This window comes from Crinia signifera, chromosome 2 (assembly GCF_055691185.1).
Source record: "Crinia signifera chromosome 2, ASM5569118v1, whole genome shotgun sequence".
Lineage (NCBI taxonomy): Eukaryota > Metazoa > Chordata > Amphibia > Anura > Myobatrachidae > Crinia > Crinia signifera.
Window position 1 is genome coordinate 118,874,033 of NC_139218.1, and position 25,187 is coordinate 118,899,219.

General features: G+C 42.8%; 2 protein-coding genes across 2 annotated transcripts in view; both read left to right on the forward strand.

Moving 5' to 3' along the window:
* The window catches only part of AP4B1 (adaptor related protein complex 4 subunit beta 1), a 39,323-nt gene extending 27,426 nt beyond the window's left edge, over positions 1-11,897 (forward strand). The window contains exons 7-11 of the mRNA XM_083172763.1: positions 1,037-1,120; positions 2,302-2,405; positions 2,653-2,860; positions 7,036-7,305; positions 7,968-11,897. Coding sequence (XP_083028889.1) covers positions 1,037-1,120; positions 2,302-2,405; positions 2,653-2,860; positions 7,036-7,305; positions 7,968-8,386 — 1,085 coding nt within the window. The 3' untranslated portion in view covers positions 8,387-11,897. The remainder of the gene's footprint in view (positions 1-1,036; positions 1,121-2,301; positions 2,406-2,652; positions 2,861-7,035; positions 7,306-7,967) is intronic.
* A 5,386-nt stretch (positions 11,898-17,283) lies between these two features.
* The window catches only part of PTPN22 (protein tyrosine phosphatase non-receptor type 22), a 112,163-nt gene continuing 104,259 nt past the window's right edge, over positions 17,284-25,187 (forward strand). Inside the window, exon 1 of the mRNA XM_083171056.1 lies at positions 17,284-17,511. Coding sequence (XP_083027182.1) covers positions 17,425-17,511 — 87 coding nt within the window. The 5' untranslated portion in view covers positions 17,284-17,424. The remainder of the gene's footprint in view (positions 17,512-25,187) is intronic.

Consider the following 25,187-nt stretch of genomic DNA (forward strand, 5'->3'; position numbering starts at 1 on the left):
GTAAAGGTTCAATTAATTGATGGCAGGTCAAGGAGACAGCGCATATTTAAGAGACCAAATACTATTGTTCTTAGGAAATTTGTTCATGATTGTGTTTAAATATACTTTATACCTCTTTTCGACTGAAGTTCTTGGTCTAGCCCAAGATTTGGAACACCGTTCCAAACCATGTCAGACCCAACACAGCTGCACTTCCATCACAGCGCCCACCCAAATCTAACTCTCTCTGCACATGCTACTATTGCCCCTTCTGCAGTGCACATGGTTTTGCCCATTTCAGAAAGATTTTCCTTTTGCAATCAACTCTGAATTAGGCCCATAGTAAGGTAAACTTTATAGAATGAAAAGTTTTAAAGGTAGATCCCAATAATGGAGAAGTGATTTGTGACATTGCCAGAGTGAGGGCTAAGAAATTCAAACCTCAATGGCTTAACACATGGGTTTTCAAACTCGGTCCTTATGACCCCACACAGTTCATGTTTTCCAGGTCACCCAGCAGGCACACAGGTGCACTCTTTACTCACTGACACATTTTAAAAGATCCACAGGTGGAGCTAATTATTTCACTTGTGATTCTGTGAGGAGACCTGCAATACATGCACTGTGTTAGGTCTTGAGGACCGAATTTGAAAACCTGTGGCTTAACATATGCATTTCTGTGGTGATTACTTTATTCCTGGACATGAGGACTACAGCAAAGATTTTTTTCACTGACACCTGAAGGTGTCTGAAATTAAAATCAAGTTGATGCTTCTGCCAATTTACCACTGTAGTTAGTATTGTTGACATGTGACACAGGTGCCATATGTTTGATTCCAACTGGCTCACCATCTACATGGAAGTTTGTAGTTGGGCCTGTCGTACAGAAGTTACATTGTAAGTTTATTTGAGATGCTAATCAATGTGAATGAATTTATTGTACAATATTGTATAATATAGTTACGCTATATAAAGGATATTAATACTGCTCATGATAGCTGTAAAGTGCTATATTTATTTTTGTAATACATGTATTTTTCTGCCTTTTGATTTCTAGGCCGCATTGCAAGAACTTACAGTGACCAGTGTGTGAAAATATTAGCTGGATTGCTTGAGTTTAAACAAGAGCATATTACATCTGGTATGTCCCTGACTGTTAAAAATTTATACTAAAGTGCAAGCTGTGAGATGTTAATAGTGAAAAGGAAGAAATTGTGATTAAAATGTCAATAAAATTGATTATCTCTTAGAACGGTCTTCTGTAATTATTGTCTCTGTTAATTAACGACCAAAACTTGTGCGCAATTATGTTATTTTTCAATGTGCATAAATTCTATATATCAATAATACCGCCTTTCAGACATACTGGGCAGTACGGATGGTGTAGTGGTTAGCATTACTGCCTCACAGCGCTGAGGTCATGGGTTCAATTCCCACCATGGCCCTAACTGTGCGGAGTTTGTATATTCTCCCCGAACTTGAGTGGGTTTCCTCCGGGTACTCAGGTTTCCTCCCACAATCCAAAAATATACTCTTCGGTTGTTTGGCTGCCAACAAAATTAACCCTAGAATGTCTGTGTGTACGTGTGTATATGTGGTAGGGAATATAGATTGTAAGCTCCACTTGGGCAGGGAGTAATGTGAATGTTCATATATTCTCTGTAAAGCGCTGTGGAATATGTATGCGCTATATACGAAACTGTTAATAAATAAATAAAATAAATACTTCAAAATCCCAGGTTTTTGCATATGAATGTGCATCAACCAGGGATCACAATGCAAATAGATGTCTTATTCATATCATGTGTTCCTCTCACAATGCTGTAATTCAGTATTGTTACAATATTCCATTGACATTGAGAAATAACATAATAACACACAAGTTTTGGTTGCTAATTAACAGGCAATAATTACAGGAGACAGTTCTGAGACCGTCCAATTTATTGAAATTTTAATCATGATGTCTCACTGTTCATTTCACTGTTAAACTATAATTCACTGACTTTTTAAAATGACTTATAATAATAATAATACCAACATTAAAAGTTATGTTTTATTAGAGTGCTTCCTTTTTTTACTTTATATTTGGATTCACAATAATTTTTAATGCATTCAGAACCTTGTAACAGTAGTTCCAGTGAGTGCCCCTAGGCAGTATGAATACTTTTTTCTTTATTGTTGCTACAGATTATGAGCAACAAGAGACATACAATTAGACAATAGAATATATTGTAATATTTGTGGATGGGAATGGATTACTTGTATAAATTATTGAATTAGTTCTATATACTTGACAATAAGGCAAGGTCTCTTGTGTTACAGCTGTCATACAGACTTTCCGGGACCTTGTTTGGCTATGTCCTCAGTGCACAACGTTAGTATGCCAGAGCCTTCCTGGTTGTGAAGAAAAAGTGCAGGACAACGAAGTAAGTATTAAATTCATTCCATGTTTTGCCACAGAGAAAAAGATTTTTGTCTATTTCATTGATATAAATATAAAATCATGATTGCACATATTTGTAAATAGCTCTATTCCTTCCATCATCCGTAAACTATCCAAACACAATCCAGTGTTATATAAGCAGATTTGATATATCTTGACCTGCCTGTTGGTTTCTGGGCAGGCTGATGGTTGCTAATTATGTAATGTAAGCCGATATCATTTATCCACAGGGAAAGCAAGCATTAATATGGATTCTGGGGATGCACGGAGAGCTCATTCCAAATGCACCTTATGTCTTGGAAGAGTACGTCGATAATGTTAAGACAGAGACCTCCCCTACTGTAAAGTTGGAGCTACTCACAGCTCTTGCACGGTTGTTCCTCTTCCGACCAGCAGAGTGTCAGGACATGCTGGGGCGACTTCTTCATTATTGTATTGGTAAGTACTTACTGCTTATAGATTCAGAAATAATAGTGTTATCAATGATATTACAAGGCCCTGAATCTCTGCTGTTGTTCTGTGGTTCAACAACTCTACTCTGGACTTAAGTTTATTGTAGAAATTATTTGATTCTGTTGCAGCTGGATCTAATCACAATCCTATCTCCCCCCCCCCCCCCCCTACACACACACATATAGGGGTTCATTGTATAATATGGGAGTTCTATTTAGGATGGGATGTTGTCCATAGCAACCGATTAAAGAATCTACTTATTTATTTAGCACCTCCTAGAAGATAATAGATCAAATCTGATTGATTGCCCATAGCAACACCCCATCTTCAAAATAACTCCAAACTTGGTAAATAAACCCTAATAATGCACCTTTTTTAAGCTGCGTATCAATGTTAAAAATACACCTGTACATTGCTTGCTTGCAGTGAGAATAGCAATCATTCTGCCACAATAAACCACATTTCTATTACATCCATCCTGGTGACACAGCTCCACCAAGGGGTGTAGGAGGGTCCGCAGGAGCCAGGCACCTTTGCTAAATCTTTGAGAGAGGCAGGCTCCTCCCTTCTGCATCCCAGCATTCCTCAGTTCGTTTTAGGTGCCCACCGGAGTGGGTGCTATACTGAAGCAGCAATGTTTTAGAGTAGCTAGGGGTTTGTATATATATTTTTTTTATTTCACCTAGTTAGTGCAGAAATAGAGTGTGAGGCTTCCAGAGGAAGTTTCCTCACACTGACAGCGCAGCAGAGGCTGACAGAATGCTGCCATGTTACTTAACTGCAAATTTTGTGGGGTTAATTTAACTGCTGAACAGATGGACCATGGGGATTTGTGCCTTGCGTGTGAATCTGTACCCAGTGGGGTGCAAGCCCAGAGGTCTGAGCAACCTGAGCCTACGTGGGCAGCTGCTCTGGGAAGGTATATAAATAGATAGATAATGACCAGCGCACTAGCTCTATAAATGTGTCCCCAAATAAGTGGGATGGTGTGTTATGTCGGCGGTAAGAAAGATGCAGATATGAGTGGGTGAAGCACAAAGAATTTATTAGTATTGGACACAGTGTATAAGTATAAACTGCTCTGCAACCAAAATATTCTGACAGTGCTGGTGCTGTGGGGAAGAGAGGGGAGAGTACCGCTGCACTGTGTGTCTGCGGTCTGGTATGACTCTCCCTCCGGTGTGATACTGGGAGACGGGTGGGGGATGATGGGGTCTCCAGGTATCCAGTGGGGGTGGGCTTGCACTGAGTCCAGTCCACCGGGCTAAGTGTTCTGTGCAGCGGTGAATATTGGGGGGGGGGTGGCAGTCCGGGGTTGGTGGGTGGGAAACAAAGTTACTTGATACCGTTGGTGCTCCAATAGTGTGACCAGGGGCTGGCGTTCCTGCACCACTGGTGGTGCACCGGCACGTACCTGGCTCCTGCTCCTTACTCCGACCGTCCCTCGCTGTCAGTGGAAACTTGTCTGGCGTCTGCAGAGCCCTGCAGCACGCCGTTGGTGATCCACGCCGCTGCTACACTGACAGACGCGACTTCCGGGTTCAGGCTATGTGCATCTGCCGGAAGCGCGAAGTCAGTGGAGTGGCGTGCGCTCAACTCCCTAGTGTGGGGAGGAGACTGTAGTGGTCTGGTGTGTTCCAACGTGTTTCTGCCCACTGGGGGCCTTTGTCAAGGATGTTTTAGCATGTTGTCTATCCGGTATAAGAGGGTTTCAAAGGGGGCCACTCCCACTCCCCGGAAGTCGCGTCTGTCAGTGTAGCAGCGGCTTGGATCACCAACGGCGTGCTGCAGGGCTCTGCAGATGCCAGACAAGTTTCCACTGACAGCGAGGAACAGTCGGAGTAAGGAGCAGGAGCCAGGTACGTGCCGGTGCACCACCAGTGGTGCAGGGACGCCAGCCCCTGGTGACACTATTGGAGCACCAACGGTATCAAGTAACTTTGTTTCCCACCCACCAACCCCGGACTGCCAACCTCCCCCCCAATATTCACCGCTGCACAGAACACCTAGCCGGTGGACTGGACTCAGTGCAAGCCCACCCCCACTGGATACCTGGAGACCCCATCATTCCCCACCCGTCTCCCTATTTATCTGCACTCCTTTGAGCCTGGACAACTCGACCAAGCTGCCAGCACCCAGGTTGAGCGCTACTATCTACCAATATTGCCCTGGTAAGGTATATGTCTGCCTTGGTACAGGCTTTATATAGACAGAGGGATGAATTGGTTAGATCTCCAATGCCATTTTCATCCCCACAACCTTCTGTTGGCGCTATTCCTACCTCTCAGGGGGACCCTGCATTGTTACAGGCTATGCAGGACACTGCTCAGAGTGTCCACAAGATTAATACTTTTATGGAACAGTTTGCTAGGGATCCTGAGGTTTCACCCAGGCACCCTTTATCCACACCACCTCTTCTTAATGTAGACTCTGAGGAAGAAGGAGAGTGTGCTGAAGTGATGTTTTGGGATCAGAGGGAAGAGACTGAATCCTCTGTCCCTGGTATTGAAGATTTAATACTGGCTGTTAAACAGGCATTAAATCTACAGTATCTGATGTGGATAAGACATCCCAGTAAGGTGTGCTTAAGAAACAGTGCAGAGATGCAGTTAACTTTCCTTCAGATGAAGGCATCAAAGAACTGTTGGGGGGGGGGGGGAGACACATGATAAAATGTTCCTTATGCCCAAAAGGTTTTCAAGCTTATATCCCATGCCAGAGGAGCATGTTAAATTGTGGAAAAAGATTCCACTTGTGGATGCCCCGGTGAGCAGGAGAGCCATTATTGCATCAGCCTGGGTCTCTAAGGCCATGATGGTTTGGGCAAATACATTGTGTTCGCTGCTTCAGCCTGATTCAGAAGCTTTTGCTTTGGCAGAAAAGTTAAAGTCTGCAGCTGAATACATTTGTGAGGCTGGAGAAGAGGGAGTTAAGATGGCGTCAAAAGTGTCGGCCATTTCAGTGATGGCCAGGAGAGCTTTATGGCTTAAGGCTTGCGAAGCTGATGGCAAGTCCAAGAAGTCTCTTGAAGCACTGGATTTCAAGGGGGAATTGCTTTTTGGCTCAAAACTGGAATCCCTTATCAAACAGGCCACAGGGGGGAAGAGCACCTTTCTTCCCACAACGGCTGCTAAACAGGAAGCTTGTAGGTTTGCAGCTTTTCGTCCTTACGTCCCTCCTTTCGGGGGGGGGGGGAGCTTCCACCAGAGGCCAGCCTGGTAGAGGAAGATTCCCTTCTGGCAAAGGAAAGGCTTCTAAGTCCTCTTTTGGTGCCTTTGCAAGAAAACAGGTTGCCAAGGGAGAGGAGAATCCCTCCTCATGACGGGATAGAGGCTCCCAATTCTGGGAACAGAGTGGGGGGTCGTCTTCTGCTGTACCGGGATGCTTGGGCTCTCTCTGCCCAGAATCCTTGGGTTCACAGTGTAGTTTCACAAGGATACAGGATCCGTCACAAGGGAGTTCCTCCCAAAGAGATTTCTTCCTACACCCTTACCATTCAAATAGATATGTCCTGAATAGAGCCATCTCTCTCTTCATGTGCTTTTTCCTCTATTAGAATATATACTGTATATAGCATCTAACCCCCTAATAATGACTTCAGTTTCCTGTCCCCTGATGCCTCTCTCTTTATTTACTGTGTGCTTGTCATAAATTGCCTTGTACTGTAAGTTGTTGTTTCAGTTTCGCTCATTTATGTATTGTTAGGCACTGTAGAATGAATACTTGAGGAACCAAATAAATTAACTATAATAATTAATTGGAATTGCACAAGTTTATAAAAGGTTTCAAACCATACAATGTCCCATTTAAATGTGGTGCAGCTTCATCCAATACTTCTAATAATGCTCACGTACATTACATCAAGGTTAAAAGTATGCAGCAGAAATCATTATAATCCAGTATAGGACAAGACATATGCATAATATTACTGTAGTTAAATATAGATGTACTAAATTATAGTTTCTTCCTTAATGAAATTCTGTATCTAGTCCAATTACAGAATTAAAAAAATAAAGTATTTTCAATGTCTGATTCCTCTTATCACTTGGATATTTGTATCATATATGTTATATTTCAGTTGTTAAGTTATGAGAGCATGTTTCTGTCACTTTATAGATTACATTGCAATGATAATATTATTTATGTGCTTTATTTCATAGATGAAGAAATGAACATGGCTGTACGAGATCGGGGCCTCTTATACTACCGACTCTTATCGACTGGAAAAAAGGAGGCGCAGAAAGTGCTTAATAGTCCTAAATCAGACACATCATTGGGAGTCTTAGTAGATCAAACAAAACCGCCAATTAATAGCTGGGTTATGGATTTTAACACATTGGCTCCTTTATATGAAAACAAGCAGTGCAGATCTGTTGCTACCAGCTCGGTGAAATGTGAACTACCCTTTTTTACAAAACAGCTTGTAGCAGGTTAGTTTATATATTTTTTAAATCAAATCTTTTTAACCTCTGTGCTTTTCAAATTAGTGCTCTATTGATTTATTTTAGAAACTTGGACGGAATTCAATTAACTTCTGTACATTACCCTGGCTAATTTAGCCACCGTGGACTATCCAATTAGTCCCAATTCCAGCACCTATCCAGAGATTTTACCCTGAAAACACACATGCATCCTACTTCTTTCAGATCCTATGTGTTTTTGGACGAAGTTAACAGAGGATTATTGATTGGCTATCCAAAAGATGTGACAGCCAATATGATCCTGCTTTAGATTCAAGTAAATCCGAACCCGCACTCCTCTAATATTCAGAGATGGAAAGACACCCCTCTCTGTAAAGCGCTGCAGAATATGTGCTATATAGGAAACTGTTATCAAATAAATAAATATCCCCACCTGTCATTTAGACCAATGAGGAAGTTAAGAAATATCTAATGTCTTCACATGTGGTTGACAACTGGGACTCATTCTCCTCAGTGAAGGGGTCAATGATGCACAGCAATCCAAATCAAATTCCATCCGCAAGTATACCTGGCCAAATAAAGCTGATTCTGATATCTCTCTGAGGTTTTACTGCATTATGTTGCTGAGCAAATCTATGTCACTTACTTTCAATTGCTTTGTTTTACAACAGAACTAAATTCATCAGAGGACGTGGAAGTCTCCCAAGAGCCCCCTGTGCCTATAACACTGAGTAGTGATGTTGCAATCACCCCAGAGATGTTTGAGAAAAAATGGAATTGTTCATCTACAGAAGATTGCTTTGATATTGAATGGAAGAAAGAGGTAGAGCCAGACCTTCTACAAAGTTCCCTTCATGTGCTGAACATTTACACCATCGCCAAGAGCAAAGCTGGTACACAGCCCTGGAAATCCTACCTATATGCACAAGACACTGCAGAAAATATTTTTCTTGTAGAGTTGATGCTTTGTAAAGATTCACTTTCACTAAAGACTACAGTAAAACAGGGCACAGATAATAAAGATGAACTGGACAATTTTGTATCACTTTTGAAGAGTGCAGTATCAACAGTTTTGGAACTGTCCAGGTGAAACAGCGCTGGTTACCAGAGTCTCCAGTACTTTCTTACTTTCAGAAGACACGGGTATCACAATGACACGTACAAAGCAGTATTATATTTATTCTGCTTGGACTTAAGTTTCATGTTTGCGTGAGGGTACTGCTGCTGTTAGCATATTGCTATAATACACAGTAGACAGAGCTACAAAGAAATCTGGTAAAAGAAATGTCAACTGAAAATGATAGGACAAGAAGTCTCGAAACTGTTTAAAGTACTAGATAATTAAGACAAATAAATTTGATTAAACAATATGAAAAATGTTTGATTATATCAAATCGCTGAACCCTAACTACCCCCCCTCCCACAGCACAGACATATCATTCCGACTTGCAGCCTAATGGTGCCCACACACAGTGCGATTCTCAGAAGCGTTTTGAACTTTTTAGTTCAGTTGTTCTTTTAAGACCCTCACCTCACAGCCTTCCAATTTAGTGCTCAGCGGCGGGCTGGACTGTGGAGGCAGGGTGGGTGCATTTGTGGCAGTCAGAGAAAAGGTAATCTGTCCCTGCCTGACGCCACACAACCACTGTGCAGCCTGCTTATATGAGCGGTGCCCCCGACTGTGCTGTCTCCGTTTCCCTCTATTGTCACACATGTAACAGTGGTCTGTCACACTAGCACCCGAATAGAGGAGCCAGAGATATCACAACTTGGTGCACCACTCATATCAGCGGTCGGATCTCGGCTCGCATCCGCTGGCTGTATTAGTGAGTAACGTGGCCTTGCTGCCATCTGGGCATCACACTGGCCGGACCATTCTTCCTAGAAGCCTGCAGTGCAGCATAAGCACATTGGCCCTTATTCTGATCGGTGCGGCCGGATCCGATTATGCGGCCAGGACCGTGCGTGCGAAACCCCGACTTCCATACGGATCGCCAACTCCGTCCGTACGCGGTAAGAAGCTGGCCGAACGGACCGCACGTGTATTTTTTACGGAATACGCCTCCTCCATCTAAGGGAACCTCCCCCATCATTTGATGGTCGCAGACCATCGAATGCAGGACCGAGTGCTCCACCAGCTCCCGCAACCTCAGACCACACGGACATTTTTCCGTGCAAAAGCAGGGATCTGGGCGGGCAGATGTCATATGTCCGCCCCCTACACGTGCGTCACGGCCGCATTACCATACGTGCGCCCAGCGTTTTCATGGGAACGCTCATGAAACGCGGGGCGTATGCATATGGTAATGAGCCCAAATAGCCCTTCACGCCCCTCTCCACCCCCTGTTCGGAGTGTTAACATATCATGCGGGATTTGGCTGTACGCCCCGCTCGCACATGCGCAGAGACGCCTCTGCACATGCGCAGATACAAAACATCGGCGGCCCGAACGCACGCGGATATATCCGCACCGACCAGAATAAGTGCCATTGTCGGGTGCACAAGTAGTTGTGTGGAGTCAGGCAGAGACAGACGGTCTTTTCTCACACTGCAACAAGGAGTATGAGTAGTACCATGAGGGAAGAATGCGACATGAAGAGAACGCATCAGTTTGGGGTGAGTTCTTTTGGGCAGCTCCCATACTGTACATCTGAAGTCTCACTCAATGTGGGGTTTTTTATCAGACAAAAACTGTTCTTTAGGGGAGATAATTATAAATAAGGGGTAGGGATGGGGAGGGAGGTCAGTTTTTGGATAAGATTTAATTGGTGGTATCAGTAAAGTGGTCACCATTTTTTCTGAAATTGTGTATGGGTCAGATTGTTTGTATTAATGGTTCTTTAAGTATGTGTTTTAATGCCAAGCTAGTTTTTATTTGTTTCTTACCGATGCAGTGTGACTTTATTAACTACATGTATTTATCTTACTTATTACAATGTGTGTTGGTGTGTGATCAGTGCCAGGGTTCACATTTGCATGTAGATGCCAGTGTTAGGCAGACTTGGCGGAGGATACAGAAATATCCTCAGCTACTACAGTACTACAATATCCACGTGTATCACTTGTCTTTCTTGGTGGGCCTTCTTCTAGGAAGTTTCCAGGAACTCCCTAGAAGAAGGCCCATCCAAAGGCCAAAACGCGTTGGGGAAACTAAAGCGCAGCAAAATACCACCCACCAAGAAAGACAAGGAAGTGACCAGATGAACGGCAACAGGTGCAACAACTCGCCAACACAGAAAGTGACTTGCCAGCATCAGTACGAGAGTAGAGACATGGAGGATGCTGCCTGGGAGAAGGAACAAGCAGGAGCGGGGACAGCACTAGCGCACCAGAGCAGGATTAGGTGAGTAGGCAGCTCTGTCGGCAGGAGAGGGCGAGTGGCCGCCGGCATAACAGCGCTTACCGCTTCACACTCCCCTGTCAAAGGAACCACACTAGAACCCTCAAGGATGGCAGGCAGTGCAGCAGCCCACAAGAGTGACAAGACTACCAAAGGAGCACAGGGTTCCTCCAGACCCACCACCACCGAACCCCAACCCGGCATCAATGCAATTATTAATGTTTCCTACCGATATACTGCCAAATACAGTGTAGTTTACAGTATATGATATTTCATTGTAGTCAAGTTAAAGTAGACTCTGTAAGCATTGTACTTTTTTATGGAGAGGAACCTGGCCAACATGTTTAGTTAGATTGCAAGGGTATGGGAGGAAGTTCGGGGCAGGCAAGGTTTACAATTACCAGAATAGCAGCTACCTGGAGCATACCTAAAAGGGGGACAAATGAACAGTCTCTCTCTTTTTGTTCTTGTAGACCAGTGAAGACCCACTCACCCGATAAGTTGTACATTGTAAGATTTGGAATTTGTGTGTTTTTGATTTTGTTGAAATGCTGTTTAGTGATCATAACTATAATTGTTTACCAGCAAATGGGGAGCAGCTGGCGAGGAAGAAGTGAACCATGGTGTAATCTAGATGCGCAATAACAGTTGTCCGGCATTTCCGCTAGGAAACTGGCGAGATGTGGGTAGGGTCCAGTGCTTGGAAGGGTATTGGTACTGCTCACCCACATACGCGAGGGCAGAATGTCTTCTGTCAAATTTTTATTAAAAATATATATTACGGTGCTGTTGCTGCGGGTGCGCACTGCTTCTCTCCGCTTATAATCTACCAATTCAATTAGATCAATCAATTTTTCTGTGACCTCTTTAATTGCAACTCTGTTGTCTGAGTCATTATTCATTGGGAGGAATGGTGCGAATTGTGTGCGCATTCTTGTTTGTAACTTTGTATACAATCTAATGTCACCACAATGATTTTCTACTTTGGTACATACCCTTATTGTAAATAAAAAAATATAGGAGAATATGCAACCCCTTCGTGAGGATCTAAAATGATCCATATGTATGGCGCTGTGGACCACATGTGGTGGCCAATATATAAAGTTTATTATGAATAATATTTGAGAAACATTTGTTCATATAATTGTAATGTTAGGATGAGAGTTAATTATTTGTATCTCAACTCTTTTTAACCTCGGCCTCCAATGTACTACAGCTAATATGCATATAATAAATTGGCATGAAAGTAATAAAAGGTATATAAAAAGTTTGGCTTTAAAGCAGAGTCTTCTCACATAAGTCTTATAAGAGCCACACAACACTGCTTTAGTTTTGTATGCCACACTCTCAGTCTGTGGCTACCCGCTTAGTATCATTTTCCTCCTGAAGTTATAAAAAACACTGTAGAGGGTGGCAAACTTTATCTAAATATATAATATATTCTAGTCACACTTTCTGACATTAGAGATGCATTGTCATGTGTTATCTGGATTTAAGTAAGTGCAGATACTTTCTTTTATGCATGAAACACCACTGCACCAGTAATCACACTGCACCAGTAATCAAGGGTATAAATCCATACCATATGCCAGAAGGCAAATTAGATGCCATCGCAAGCACAGTAGTACAGCTGAGGGGGCAAAGGAGGAAGTAATGTGCCAGTAATCCTGCCAGTTGTGGATCATCTTAAGCTATTTTCCCCCAGTTATCTACAGCATCACTCCCAGCATGACATGTTATAAGAATGTCTAATCTGTAATTTGAAGCCTTTTGGAGGTTTTTCCATCTTTCCTTTGCTTCTTTTTGCACATTATAATGAATTTTTGCCTGCGGTGCTCAAACTTTCGCTCCCCACTGTAATTTAATGAGGGATTTCAAAACAGTCCAAGGTTGTTCTACAACAATGCAATAGTTAAATAATATGTCAACTTTATTAGACACTACAATCTCACACAATATACGTACCTATAGGATCCACCATAGGTCAGTCCCCTTTTCCAGTAGTATCCATTTGGGTACCTGTGGAAGGAAATTATACTCACTCACCAAGGCACCAGGCTAAAATCAATCTGCTTCTTAGCCCACGGGACTGGAGCAAGAATGTTTTGTTTACATTTTTGGCTCCTCCCCCAAACTGGGGGTTAGTCCTTCCCACCAGTCAGTCAGGTGGGGGAATCCGGAAATCTCCACCCCTGATTGGCTGGTGGGCAGGGCTAACCCTCAGTTTGGGGGAGGAAACCCGGAAAGAATGCCATGAGTGGGATGTACAGCATGCATGCAGCAGGCCCCTCATTCCACACCTGCACAGATTGTTTTACACTATCATCTAAATCAGTGGTTCCCAAACAAGGTCCTCGAGGATCCCCAACAGAGCACATTTTTCCTGATCTCAAATAATTGAAAAACCACTAGAACTTTTCATGAAAGGATGATGTAACAACTGCCGGTTATAACACCAGCTCTCTCACAAACCAATGGAAGCACATTTTGTTTTAAAATGGGTCATCAATTACATGAGCATTGATTGGATACTGCCAGCGAAAAAAGGGGCCTTGACTGAGGTTTGCACATTTTCTACCAGCTTTGCAATCAGGTCTGAATTAGGCCCTGTGTACTTACATTACACACAAACATAAATACAAGCAAAAACAGGATACTTACACAATCCAAGAGCTGAGGAGAGGAAGAAACATGCAGAAGTCCGATAACAGATGGCATAACAAAGCTGCTGCCGGGTATGGATGCTAATGATATCCCGGCAGTCACCATTCTGACAGTCAGAATGCCAACAGTGGAATCCCCAGGTGCCCCCACACCAAATTGCAATGTAGAAAACACAGATAATACAGATGGGACTGAAACATTGAACTGCTTAAGACAATGTCAGTTTTAATAATTGAAACCCAGGTGACACACTATATATTTGAGAGAGATAGAGAGAAAGAAAACAGGTGATGTCCGGCACGGCCACCTAAAATGGTTGCTTGCTGAGTGCCCTCACTCGGAGGGTAGATGCGGCACTCCAAATTGAAAACAATAAACTTTTAATGCAATGTTTCGATGCCTACAGCGGCATCATCATCAGACATACAAAAATTGAACGCCCGGGAACAGCTGCAACATCGCGGCTTGCAAACAGCAAAATTAGGTAAAACAGCAAAAAAAAAAGATATTACATATAAAACTACAAAAAATACTTTGAAATATTAATAATTCATTATAAACATCAAAGCAATCAATATAGCATCAATATACATGTATATACATAATGACAGGATAGATAAATACAATCAAATCAAACCAAAGTGGTAATGCCAGAGTATTCATTAAGGCCTTTAGGGGCCAATGTGCCCAGTCATGCAAACCACCGTGCCTCACACTGCAAGAGTCTAAGGTCACGATTCCCACCTCGAATTGAGGGGGATGTGGTCAATCATCCAATATTTTAAAGTAGCTAAACCATGGGAAAAACTGAAAAAAATATCTGGCAACCGAATGGCTCTATACTCATGTCAGTGGCCTGTGCACTCTTTATGGATGAACGGCGGGCAGCTGAGCCATCCTATCTCTAAATGGGCATTCAGTCTTACCCACATAGACTAAACCACATAGACAGATGATTTCATAGACAGTATGGAGGAATTTTAAAAGGATGAGAGATTCATAAAGTGAGAGATTTGGTAAGAAATCTCCTGGTTTTTTAAAGCAGCAATCATTTACACTGCAAAACCAGTTTGATTTTGCAGTGTAAATGATTGTCGCTTTAAAAAACTAGAGATTTCTTACCAAATCTCTCACTTTCTGAATCTCTCATCCTATTAAATGTCACCCTAAATCTGGTATTGCATGTGAGGGCATGTTTAATGTAAATAGGTTTACCCGAATGTGGGTGATGAAATATATCCCCAGGTAACACATGTGCACTACATGTGCAACACTACATCCAAGGCGACTAGATTTTTTAGCAGCAGGATCTATGACTACATTGGTCTTAACCAACATGTCACGCAGATTACGACCTCTACGATAACAGGATAATATTTTAGTGGACCCCAAATTCAAATATTCAATATTTATATATAATGACATAACAGGTCAAAAAGTCAACATGAATTTTTCATGTTTTTTCATTGAAACTGTCTTGTTCCATCTGGTTGGGTGTTTTTCCTGCCTGCTGCTACCTCATAAGATAAACTATCCTTTTATTCATTGTACATCCAGTACTTTTTACCATGAAAAATTGATCTTATTTCTCCCTAAAACGTACACCATTTTTATATTTTTGTGTCTATATAATTTTATATATTTATGTATATGTCCCCCTTTTTTACAATTCATAAATGTATTTAACTTTTACTTTTTAACTTGTGCCTTATTTAATAGCCATTGGAGATTTTGTATATTTCTATGGTTTCAGCATTCTCACAGAAGGGTGTTTTAGAAAAATAGTTATTTCATCTCCATTGTGCATGTGCATATATATATATATATATATATATATATATATATATATATATATATATATATATATAGTCATTCAACTTGGTCACATATATCATTTGTAATCCCAAGGGAAATAAAGAAACCCACTCGGGTGAGTTATGCCAACGTTTCGGGTACTTGACCCTTTATCAAGACATGAAGAAAAAGTGACAGGTACTTACATTTATAGATCGTGCTAGCACAATCTCCCCCCTGTCACGCCCCCTGGCTCTGACTAATCTGACAGACACAGAGTCGCACGGATGACGTCATAGGAGCTCCGGGTTTTGGCGCACTTACTGGGAGTTGCTTTGATTTTTTGCACTGGGTGTTTGTTCATATGATTCTACTATAAATGTAAGTACCTGTCACTTTTTTTCTTCATGTCTTGATAAAGGGTCAAGTACCCGAAACGTTGGCATAACTCACCCGAGTGGGTTTCTTTATTTCCCTTGGGATTACAAATGATGAATGCTGTGAGTGCCTGTGATAAATTTGAATGACTATTTATCCCATTGGGGATCCAGCGCACCGCACAAGTTGCTAACCACCAAGCAGAGTGCCAGGCATCTATGCTTTTAATAAATATATATATATATATATATATATATATATATATATATATATTAGTGCCCAAATGAAATGGAGACAATTGTATGATATATTTCATTACAGGGTATGCGTAAGATTACTACAACTACACATAATTGTCATTTGCATTGATGCCCTGATCCCAGCTCATAGGAAGAGTGGATGGCTTCAGTGTAGAAACTCCTGGGTTGCTGACGGAACCAGTTTTCCACGGTGTCTTGCACCACCTTGTCACAGGTGAACCGTTTACCTTTCATAGATTTTTTTTAAGGGCCAAAGATATGGGAGTCACATGGGGAGATATTGGGGCTGTATGTAGGAGGTTTCAGGTCCTCCCATCAAAATTTTGCTAGCAGGTTGAGGGTCTGATTGACCACACGTGGCCTAGTGTTGTCCTTGAGCAGCACTATCCCTTTCGAGAGCTTGCCTCTGAGCTTGTTTTTGATGGCCTGTTTCACCCTCAGCAATGTACCAGTCAGCATTAACTGTGGCACCACCCTGTTCCAGCCAGTCAATGAGTAGAGGTCCTTCTCCTTGAAAAAATAAACTGAGTGCCCTTTTCTGGCCTTCTCGCTAGTGATTGTGTTTTTTTGGGATGAATGGAGCTGGGATGCCGCCACTCCATGCTCATCTGTTTGAAGACAGGGTCGAAGTTGTGACACCAAGTCTCATTACGACAACCTTGGCAATGAAATCTATTCCTTGTACCGAAACAGTTGAGTTTCGCCAACTTTAGATTTTCTGACAGAAACTTTGCCATTCTGTAAGCAAGTTTGTTGTGGATTATGTGATGCATAGTTCCCTTGCTTATCGTCTGTGCAGCAACAATTTCACTTGTGGTGATCTGATGATTCTGACGAATGAGATCCTCCACAGCAGATGGAAGCACTAATAACGTTACTTGTAGACAGCAATATTATCACCGGGCTCCCTCCAGTATTTTATCAGATTTTAATAAATCTTTAATAAAAAAGTAGATCTGCTTACTATTAAAATAAGTGATATTAAGGGCTTTGAGAAAAATTTAGCAAATTTTCCAATTTCCCTTTAGCACATTTGGGTGACAAAACACCCTTTTTTTTTTCAAATTTTTTAATTAAAAATAATATTGATAAATATGCTCATTAGATAGTAATTAGTGAATATATAAAATATATGCACAATATGTATGTTGCATAAATACACAACGCAAACAGGATCACACTAACTAATGCCTGGATAGAATGCTCATCTTTTATGTTACTGTATTGCAGCCTAACAATAGCACATATGTACAGTGTATGCAAATAAGCTATCTTCTGATCTATATCAACAAAGAACACATTGTTTATGACATAGAGGAAGAGGTAAAAACATATTGTCACAGCAGAGCCACAATGCAGAATACAATGTTCGTGCTGCCCTCAGTGACATGTGTGAATTCAATAAAACACAGTTCAGTATTCAGTATAAAGCTGAGCATTCTCTATGAAAAATGAAGAGGCTGTAGTTTTAGCATATACAGCCTGTGGAAAAAAAGTGGAAGGCTATAGGACCCAGTCAGCTTCTAGTTTTCTCTTGACCACAAGTAGCTGTCAGTAATAGCTTCCGCTTAAAAGTTTATACAGTACTTGTTTCTTTTGTCGTAATGTTTTCTAACCACACTCCTCGCCTCTGCCTGGTGGTCTCATTATACATCTTCTAGATGTGACTGTATTCATTGCTGGCCTAACAAGATGGAGCAGAGGGAGGTTATACAGCTTTATCTTGATAATTACCAGAAAAAGAAAGAAAGGTTGGATGAATTTGCCAATGATTTCATGGTAAGAAAAAAGTTTTTTTTTCTTCTTCAGAATACTGTTACTGATGTTTCATATAATGTATAGTCTCCCAATATACTGTATACAGATTTGTGTGCAAACATACAGTACCTGATGCTGGATGGATCATTGCTTAGGTCAGATTAGGTGAATATTTTAGCCATTATATGATATTTACACAGTAACTAGTTTCTTAGTGCATACAGGGGGAAAACACTCCGTAACATTTTTAATGCTGTAGGATAAAGTTGTAAGTTAGGAATTCTGTGGTATGTGAAATAGCCTTGAAGCAAATGTGAAAGAGACAGCAGAAGAATATATAGAGCATTGGAGGCACAAATACAGGTTCTTTAAATCATGCAGGCACTTGTTACCCAGGCCAGATGGTTCACTTCTGCGTGAATGTATATAGAGCTCAGCAAAATACAGGAAGCAACAAAACGCTCCATTAGAAGCAAAACTTTTACATATTTTATGTTCAAATGTTATTTTTAATTCTGAATTTATTGCCTTTATATCTTATGAGCTTTTGGATGTACAGTAAGTATTCATTTATATGAAGCCATGTAATTACTGAGGTGGGAACAAAGGAGTAAAGGAAAGGAAAAAGCAATGTAACTTTGTATTTGGAACAATCCAAGACATTCAAATACAGTGTCTTTTAAAGTATGCATGGTAATTCATGTCTACCAAGTGTCCTGATTTTTAGTGGGACAGTACCGTTTTTGGGGGACTGTCCTGCTGTCCCACCTGTAGCAGGGTCCTGTGGTGGGGGAGGGCAGTTGGGAGACCCCTTATCACTTGCTGCTCTACATATATTAATGGGAGACAGAGGGGCTGGGGGCTAGTCCCATCAGTGATGCAACAGGAGCGTGGATTGTGATCGCCGCATTCCCGCAAATACTGGCTGCTTTTACATGTAGCCCAAAGCGCTATTTTTACACTTCAATTTACATTTTAGTTCTGCGCACATTTTCAAAATCTGTAGCGTAATACACCCTATACAGTGATGGGGTTGACTGGGTGATTAGCCTGTGTGTAAGCAAGAGCGCTTTAGCCCAACGACCATACCATAGTCCAAAAACATCCCACTTTGATTAATGATTTGCTCAGAAGATTATAGTCAAATGGTCCCGCTATACCAGTGGTCAGGGGACTCGGTCCTCATTACCGCACACAGTGCATGTTTTGCTGGTAACCCAGCAGGTGCACAGGTGTACTAATTACTCACAGACACATATTATAAGGTCCGCAGGTGGAGTTAATTATTTCACTTGTGATTCTGTGAGACCAGCAAAACATGCACTGCGTGGGGTAATGAGGACCGAGTTCCCTGACCACTGCGCTATACCATGCAGTGGGCCTGATTCAGACCTAAACACTGAAGGGTGAAAATGTCTATTTGCCAATTACCGCAGTTCTTCGCATTTACATGCACAAGCCCTGAATTTGCGATTGCCTGTGATTAGAGTAGAGCTGGTATGTTCAGACTAGTCTGGGGGAGGGTTGCGGTGGCTGCATGATGCCACATAAAGCCGCTGCAAACAGAAACATGGCCGGCCTGTGATTGGCTTCGCAGATATACAATGTAGGAGACTCCCTGAAATAGTGGCAATCTTCCTGACTCCCTAAAGAGTCTAGCAATCTCCCTGCATTCGCCTAGCCCACATTATGCAGCTGTTACTTTGGGGGGGGGGGGGGATTCAGATATATAAACATTAAAATGGGGTCATCAGTGGAATGTCCCTGCATTGGTTATAAGGCACAATGCAATGCCTTATAACCAATGACTGCACAATGCAATGCCCAATAACCAACCTGACTTCATGTTTGAAAAGTAGGCAAGTATAAGTAAACTATAAGTAAACTTTTATAGAAATACTACTAACCCTTACAAGCCACCATGATGCACAAATGAATGCAACTTGTATTTGCAAGTGCATCTTGCATGTTTTCAGAGAGGACTTGTTGACAAAAATGATTGTCTATGCTGACTTGTGTCAGGGCCGTAACTAGGGGGGGGCTGGGGGGTCACGCGCACCGGGCGCTGGAGGTGAGGGGCGCTGTGAGGTCCGGTGACAGGTGTGTGGACGCTGTAGCGGCATGTTACTTTGACTCCGTCCATCTCCTACTAGCGCGGCTGCAGGAAGCGCTGATGACTTCGAAAAGACTTGCCGGACGCTGATTGGCTGAATTCAGCCAATCAGCGTCCGGCAAGTCTTTTTGAAGTCATCAGCGCTTCCCGCCGCAGCGCTAGTAGGAGACGGACGAAGTCAAAGTAAGATGCGGCTACACCATCAGCAGCATGGGATGAGGAGGAGAAGGGCAGCAGCCGTGGCGGTGAGTGAGAGGACTGTGCGGGGAGGGGGGGGTCTCCGGCGCCAGGGACAAGGCGTCATTTGGTCCAGTCCCCCCTGTCAGCTGCTAACTAAGCAGCGGGGAATAAACGCTGTGCGCATGCGCACAGCGTCTATTCCCGCAGCCAGGGGGCTGGGGGCATGGCTAGAGGCTCACAGAGCCTCTGGGTCATGCCCCCATAGCGGCAAAATGGGGGCGTGGCCTCCCGGGAGAGCAGCGATTATAGGCCGCCCCCCCTTCCCCCCCCCCCTGAAAATTTCGGTGCGCCTTCGGCGCGCAGCAGCATCACTGGGGGGGGGGGGGACACCAAATGACTGCCTTGCCACGGGCACCGGAATCCCTAGTTTCGGCCCTGCTTGTGTGTGTGTGTATTTATACCTGTTGTCACTAGAGATGCTTATAACAGGGCATGTAATGATGAATATACACATTTCGTGTGCGCACAAGATGGGAGCAAATTAGGACAGCTTGCTTTAACTCTTCATCAGCCACTTAGAGCGTAACGTGTGGCATTAAGAAATATTTAGGAAATAAATACAATTTACAATGTGCTGTACATATATCATGTACAGTATCAATAAAAATATGCATTTAATTAAGTGGTAATATTCTGAAAATTAATCTGTGTTATTGTTTAGAGAAATATTGACAAACATGTTAGAAAAGTTATATATTGCACAATATACTTCTCCGAGCACCTGGGTTGTAATTGAACTTTACTTTCATCCTTTTTGTTTTCAAAGGCGCTATGTGTCTTTAGCATTGTGTTCAGTTTATGGGCAGTATTCAATGACGAAAATTCTCTGTGCATGGCGAGAGATTTTTTCTCTCGCCATGCACTCTCCGTGTTCCGGAGCCTCCTGCTCCCACTATTCAATGTATTTAAGACTCGCCGCCACTCGCAGCGAGTCTTAACCCCTGCAGCAGACGAGCGTCCGCGGCAGGGAGCTGACAGGGAGCCGTGGGACGGTGGCATCCAGGGAGATTAAAGTCTCCCTGGATGCCCCAGAACATATGTGGAGGGTAGGGGGCCCCCCCGGGACCCAGGCAGCACAGGCTGCCCCCCCCTATAGCCAGCGGGGGACCCAGTATTCACTGCACCCGATCGTGCATATGTAATGATCGGATGCAGTGAATATATGAATATCTAATGAGCGGCTCGAGCGCTCCGGCCCCCTGCTGGCTGCACTGTGTAAAAAAAAAAAAAAAAAATTTAAAAAAATATATTTTTTTTAAATTAAATATATATTCATGTGCTATAAGCACATGAATAAAAATAACATGCCCCTTCACAGAAAAAAAAACCTGATTTTTTTACACCAAAATAAAAAAAAAATCCTTTTAGTTTAAAAGTTCACATTCCAGCTCTCCATCAAAAGATGGAGAATTTCTACACGGAGAGAGACGGCGAAAATCACTTAGAAAGACGGAGAATATTTCACATTGAATAGGGTTGCTCGCTTTTGGAGAGCAAAATGCTCCGTCCAAGGCGAACAAAGCACAAATTCTCCACAAAACACGGAGAACTTTTCTCATTGAATACTGCCCTATATGAGATGCAATTTTCAAGATGAACTGGGTTGTGCATTAAGTATCACATAGGCAAATGATACTGTAACATTTGCAGGGGCTCCTGATAAATTGAGTTAGAAAACATACTCAATAATGTTGTAAGTGGTAGTGTGATATAAACATTACATGGACACATTTTATTGTTTTATTAACTTTTGTTATGAACGAATATAAAAGAATATTAAACATCTTGTACTTAAATAATGTTATAGTTAGAGGTCACAATTTGTATATGCAGTTTGTGCCCTGAAACAGAATCCAAGGAGTTAAGCTGGGAATTGAGTTTTTCCCATGACATCAATATAAAGCTGTGTACAGAATATATTCACTCCCTGCTCCAATGTCAGATGACATTAATCAGGGCATGAACCCAAACATGAAGAAAACATTAGGCTCACAGAAGAAGCTAGTGAGTGGATTTATTTTCTCACTTTGATGGTACATAACTGAAAATTACAACTGCTAAAACATAGGAGACTATGGGGGAAATTTACTAAGGCAAATACGCCTAAAATTAGCTAATTTTCTTAATTAGCTAATTAGCTTAAATCGGCCGTAATGGCCAGCCAAATACAGCAGAAAAAATAGACCTAAATTTCCTGGCGTATTTGTATTTAGCCTGCACTGATCGATCAGCTCTGTGTAGGCTTCAGTGTAAAACTAAATAAATTAATAATTACATTTCAAAAAACGGCGTCCCCCCATGGCCGTAACCAGCACCAGGTTGAAAAAACCAGGGCTGGTGTTAAAAGATTAGGAAACCACTGACATAGGGCTCCACTGACTTTTTAAAACCAGCCCCAGGCTCCAGGGCCGGGTCTGGATCCCAAAATATGAGGGACAAAATGAATAGGGGTCCCCCGTATTTTAAGCACCAGCCCCAGGCCCTACCAGCCAGCATGGTAATGCCATGGCCGGGGGGAGACTTTTTATACAAGTCCCCCTGACCAAAGCATTCATCCCTACAGACCAGTCCGCCTCAGGAGGGGTACTGGGGGAGTGGGGACCCCCCCAACGAAGTCCCCCCCCCTCCAGAACTTACCTGCCCAGGCTAAAGCCTGGTGCTGTTCCCGGTACCCCTGGGCGTTGGGTACCGGGCTGATCTTTGTGTAAAAAATTGAATGAAAAACAATTGTGTAATACTGTGGAACTACGAATCCCAGCAAGCCTCCCCCGACTTGGAGAACCACAAGTCCCAGCATGCGGGCATTAAAGGGCCCGCTGGAACTTGTAGTTCCACAGTAATAGAAATAGTTAAAAAAGCACACTGACACACATGAAAAATAAAACTTTAATACATCCAAAGCCTACACATACTGATACTTACCTTTCTTGAGCCCGTTGGTAGCCCTAGGTCCGGTGATCCTGGGTCCAGGGGTCCGGTGATCCTGGGTCTGGGGTCTGGTGATCCTGGGTCCTGGGAGCTTCATAAAAAAAATTGCAAGTCTCGTACCATCGCACTGGAGAGGCGCTGAAGTTTCATCTTCTTCGCCTCTCCCCCGAATGATTCTATTGGCCGCTAGGCAGCCAATCAGGAGCCGAATTTCTCAGCTCCTGATTGGCCGCTAGGCGGCCAATAGAATAATTCGAGGAAGAGGCGCTGAAGTTGAAACTTCAGCGCCTCTCCAGTGCGATGGTACGGGACTTGCGATTTTTTTTCTGTGGCTCCAGGGACTACGCGGGAACCAAGAGGACCGATCTTCGCCGGAGGTATGTAGAATTTACTTCCACATGTCCCCCAAAGGATTTCTATGGACCCGGACCCAGGATCACCGGACCCCAGACCCAGGATCGCCGGACCCAGGATTACTGGAACCTGGACGCAGGATCGCCGGCCCCCGGATCACCGGACCCCTGAACCCAGGATCACCGGACTCAGGGCTACCTATGGGCTCAAGAAAGGTAAGTATCAGTATGTGTGGGCTTTGGATGTATGAAAGTTTTCTTTTTTATGTGTGTCAGTGTGCTTTTTTAACTATTTCTATTACTGTGGAACTAAAAGTTCCAGTGGGCCCTCTAATGCCCCGCATGCTGGAACTTGTGGTTCTCCATGTCCCAGCATATGGGGGAGGCTTGCTGGGACTCATAGTTCCACAGTACTACACAATGGTGTTTCATGCTATTGTTTACACAAATATCAGCCCGGTACCCAACGCCCATGAGTGCTGGGGACAGCACCAGGCTTCATCCTGAGCAGGTAAGTGGAGGGGGGGGACTCCTTCGTCGGGGGATCCCCAGGACCCCTGCCCAGGCTGACTGGTCAGTAGGGACGAATGCTTTGGCCGAGGGCACTTGTATGAAAAGTCTCCTCCCGGCTGGGGCATTACCCTGCTGGCTGGTTGGGCCTGGGGCTGGTTTTTAAAATATTGGGGGACCCTCTATTCATTTTGTGCCCCGTATTTTGGGAACCAGACCCGGCCGTGGAGCCTGGGGGGGGGGGGGGGGACCCACGCTGTTTTTTATTTGTTTTACACTGAATCCTGCATGTATCTGACTAATCCGTGCAGGCTGCCAATACGAATATGTAATTTAAAATACAAATTTTTATTTAAAAATATTCATTTGTATTTAAAAGTACGAATTTGTATTTAAAATACAAATTCGTATAGGCAAAAATATGAATCAGTACGCCATCAGATAATACGAATCAGTCAAATATGACTGATTAGTAAATTATCCTCTGGAATACAAATGAAAATGCGACTACACCAGCCGTATTCATTCATATTCATTCGTATCAAGAATGCAAATACGATTTTTCGAATTCGTATTAAATTTCCCCCTATTTATCAATTAGCCCCAAAAATCTAATACAGACTTTCCCCCCCAATAAAATAAAATCACAGGGACTGGAGCATGGCGGGGGCCGGATGACGGAGTGACAGTCAGGATATTTGGTCAGTACACCAGCATTAGGAACCGGGCTGTAAAATGCCCGACAGTCTGGATCCTTACTCACAGGGGCTAATCTACATAATGGGGGAATAGAACTTGTGGTCAAACAGCGAGTATCGGCAATCGGGATTCTGATGTCAGTTATACTGACCATCGAAATCCTGACTGTCGCGCTAGCATACCACACCCAGCATTGCAGCCATTCTGCCAGAGAATCCTGCTTGTTTGTACATCTACTTCTATCCTGTGATGTATTAGACTGTGAATTTCCCTAATGGAACTGCCTCCAAGAAGTGCCCACTGTTTTACAGCAACAACATATGTACTGCTGCATATTTTGTATTAAAGTTCATGCAGAGAACATACAGTAGCAACAAATCAGATTCTATAAATAATTTAATTTTTATTATTTATAAAAAATATTTTATTTATATAGTGTTCTTTCTCCACCAGGACTAATGACGATTCACAAATTAGAGAATTCAAATATCAAGCAATTATCGAATGTCTGCACATGCGTACCATATGCATTGTGCATGAGCTATGGAAATTATTGACTGAAAATGTGTATGGATTGTAAATGCAATGAGGCTGGAGCTTGAGTGACAGGAAGCCGGTGTTTGGGGTTTATAACCTGATGTTGTTCTGAGTGTGTCAGTAAAACACAGACGTGGCCAGGCATTTCAGGGGGGGTCTGTGACATCAGTGCTGACCACTTCCACCCTGTCTCAGTCGCAGATTAGTGGAAGCCTCAGAGCTAATCAAATTTGCACAGGCAAATTCTCTTCAATCTTTCAGGAACTGCGTATGGATTTGCGAGTGGATTGCGGTTAGTGATCCATTCGCAATTCTTT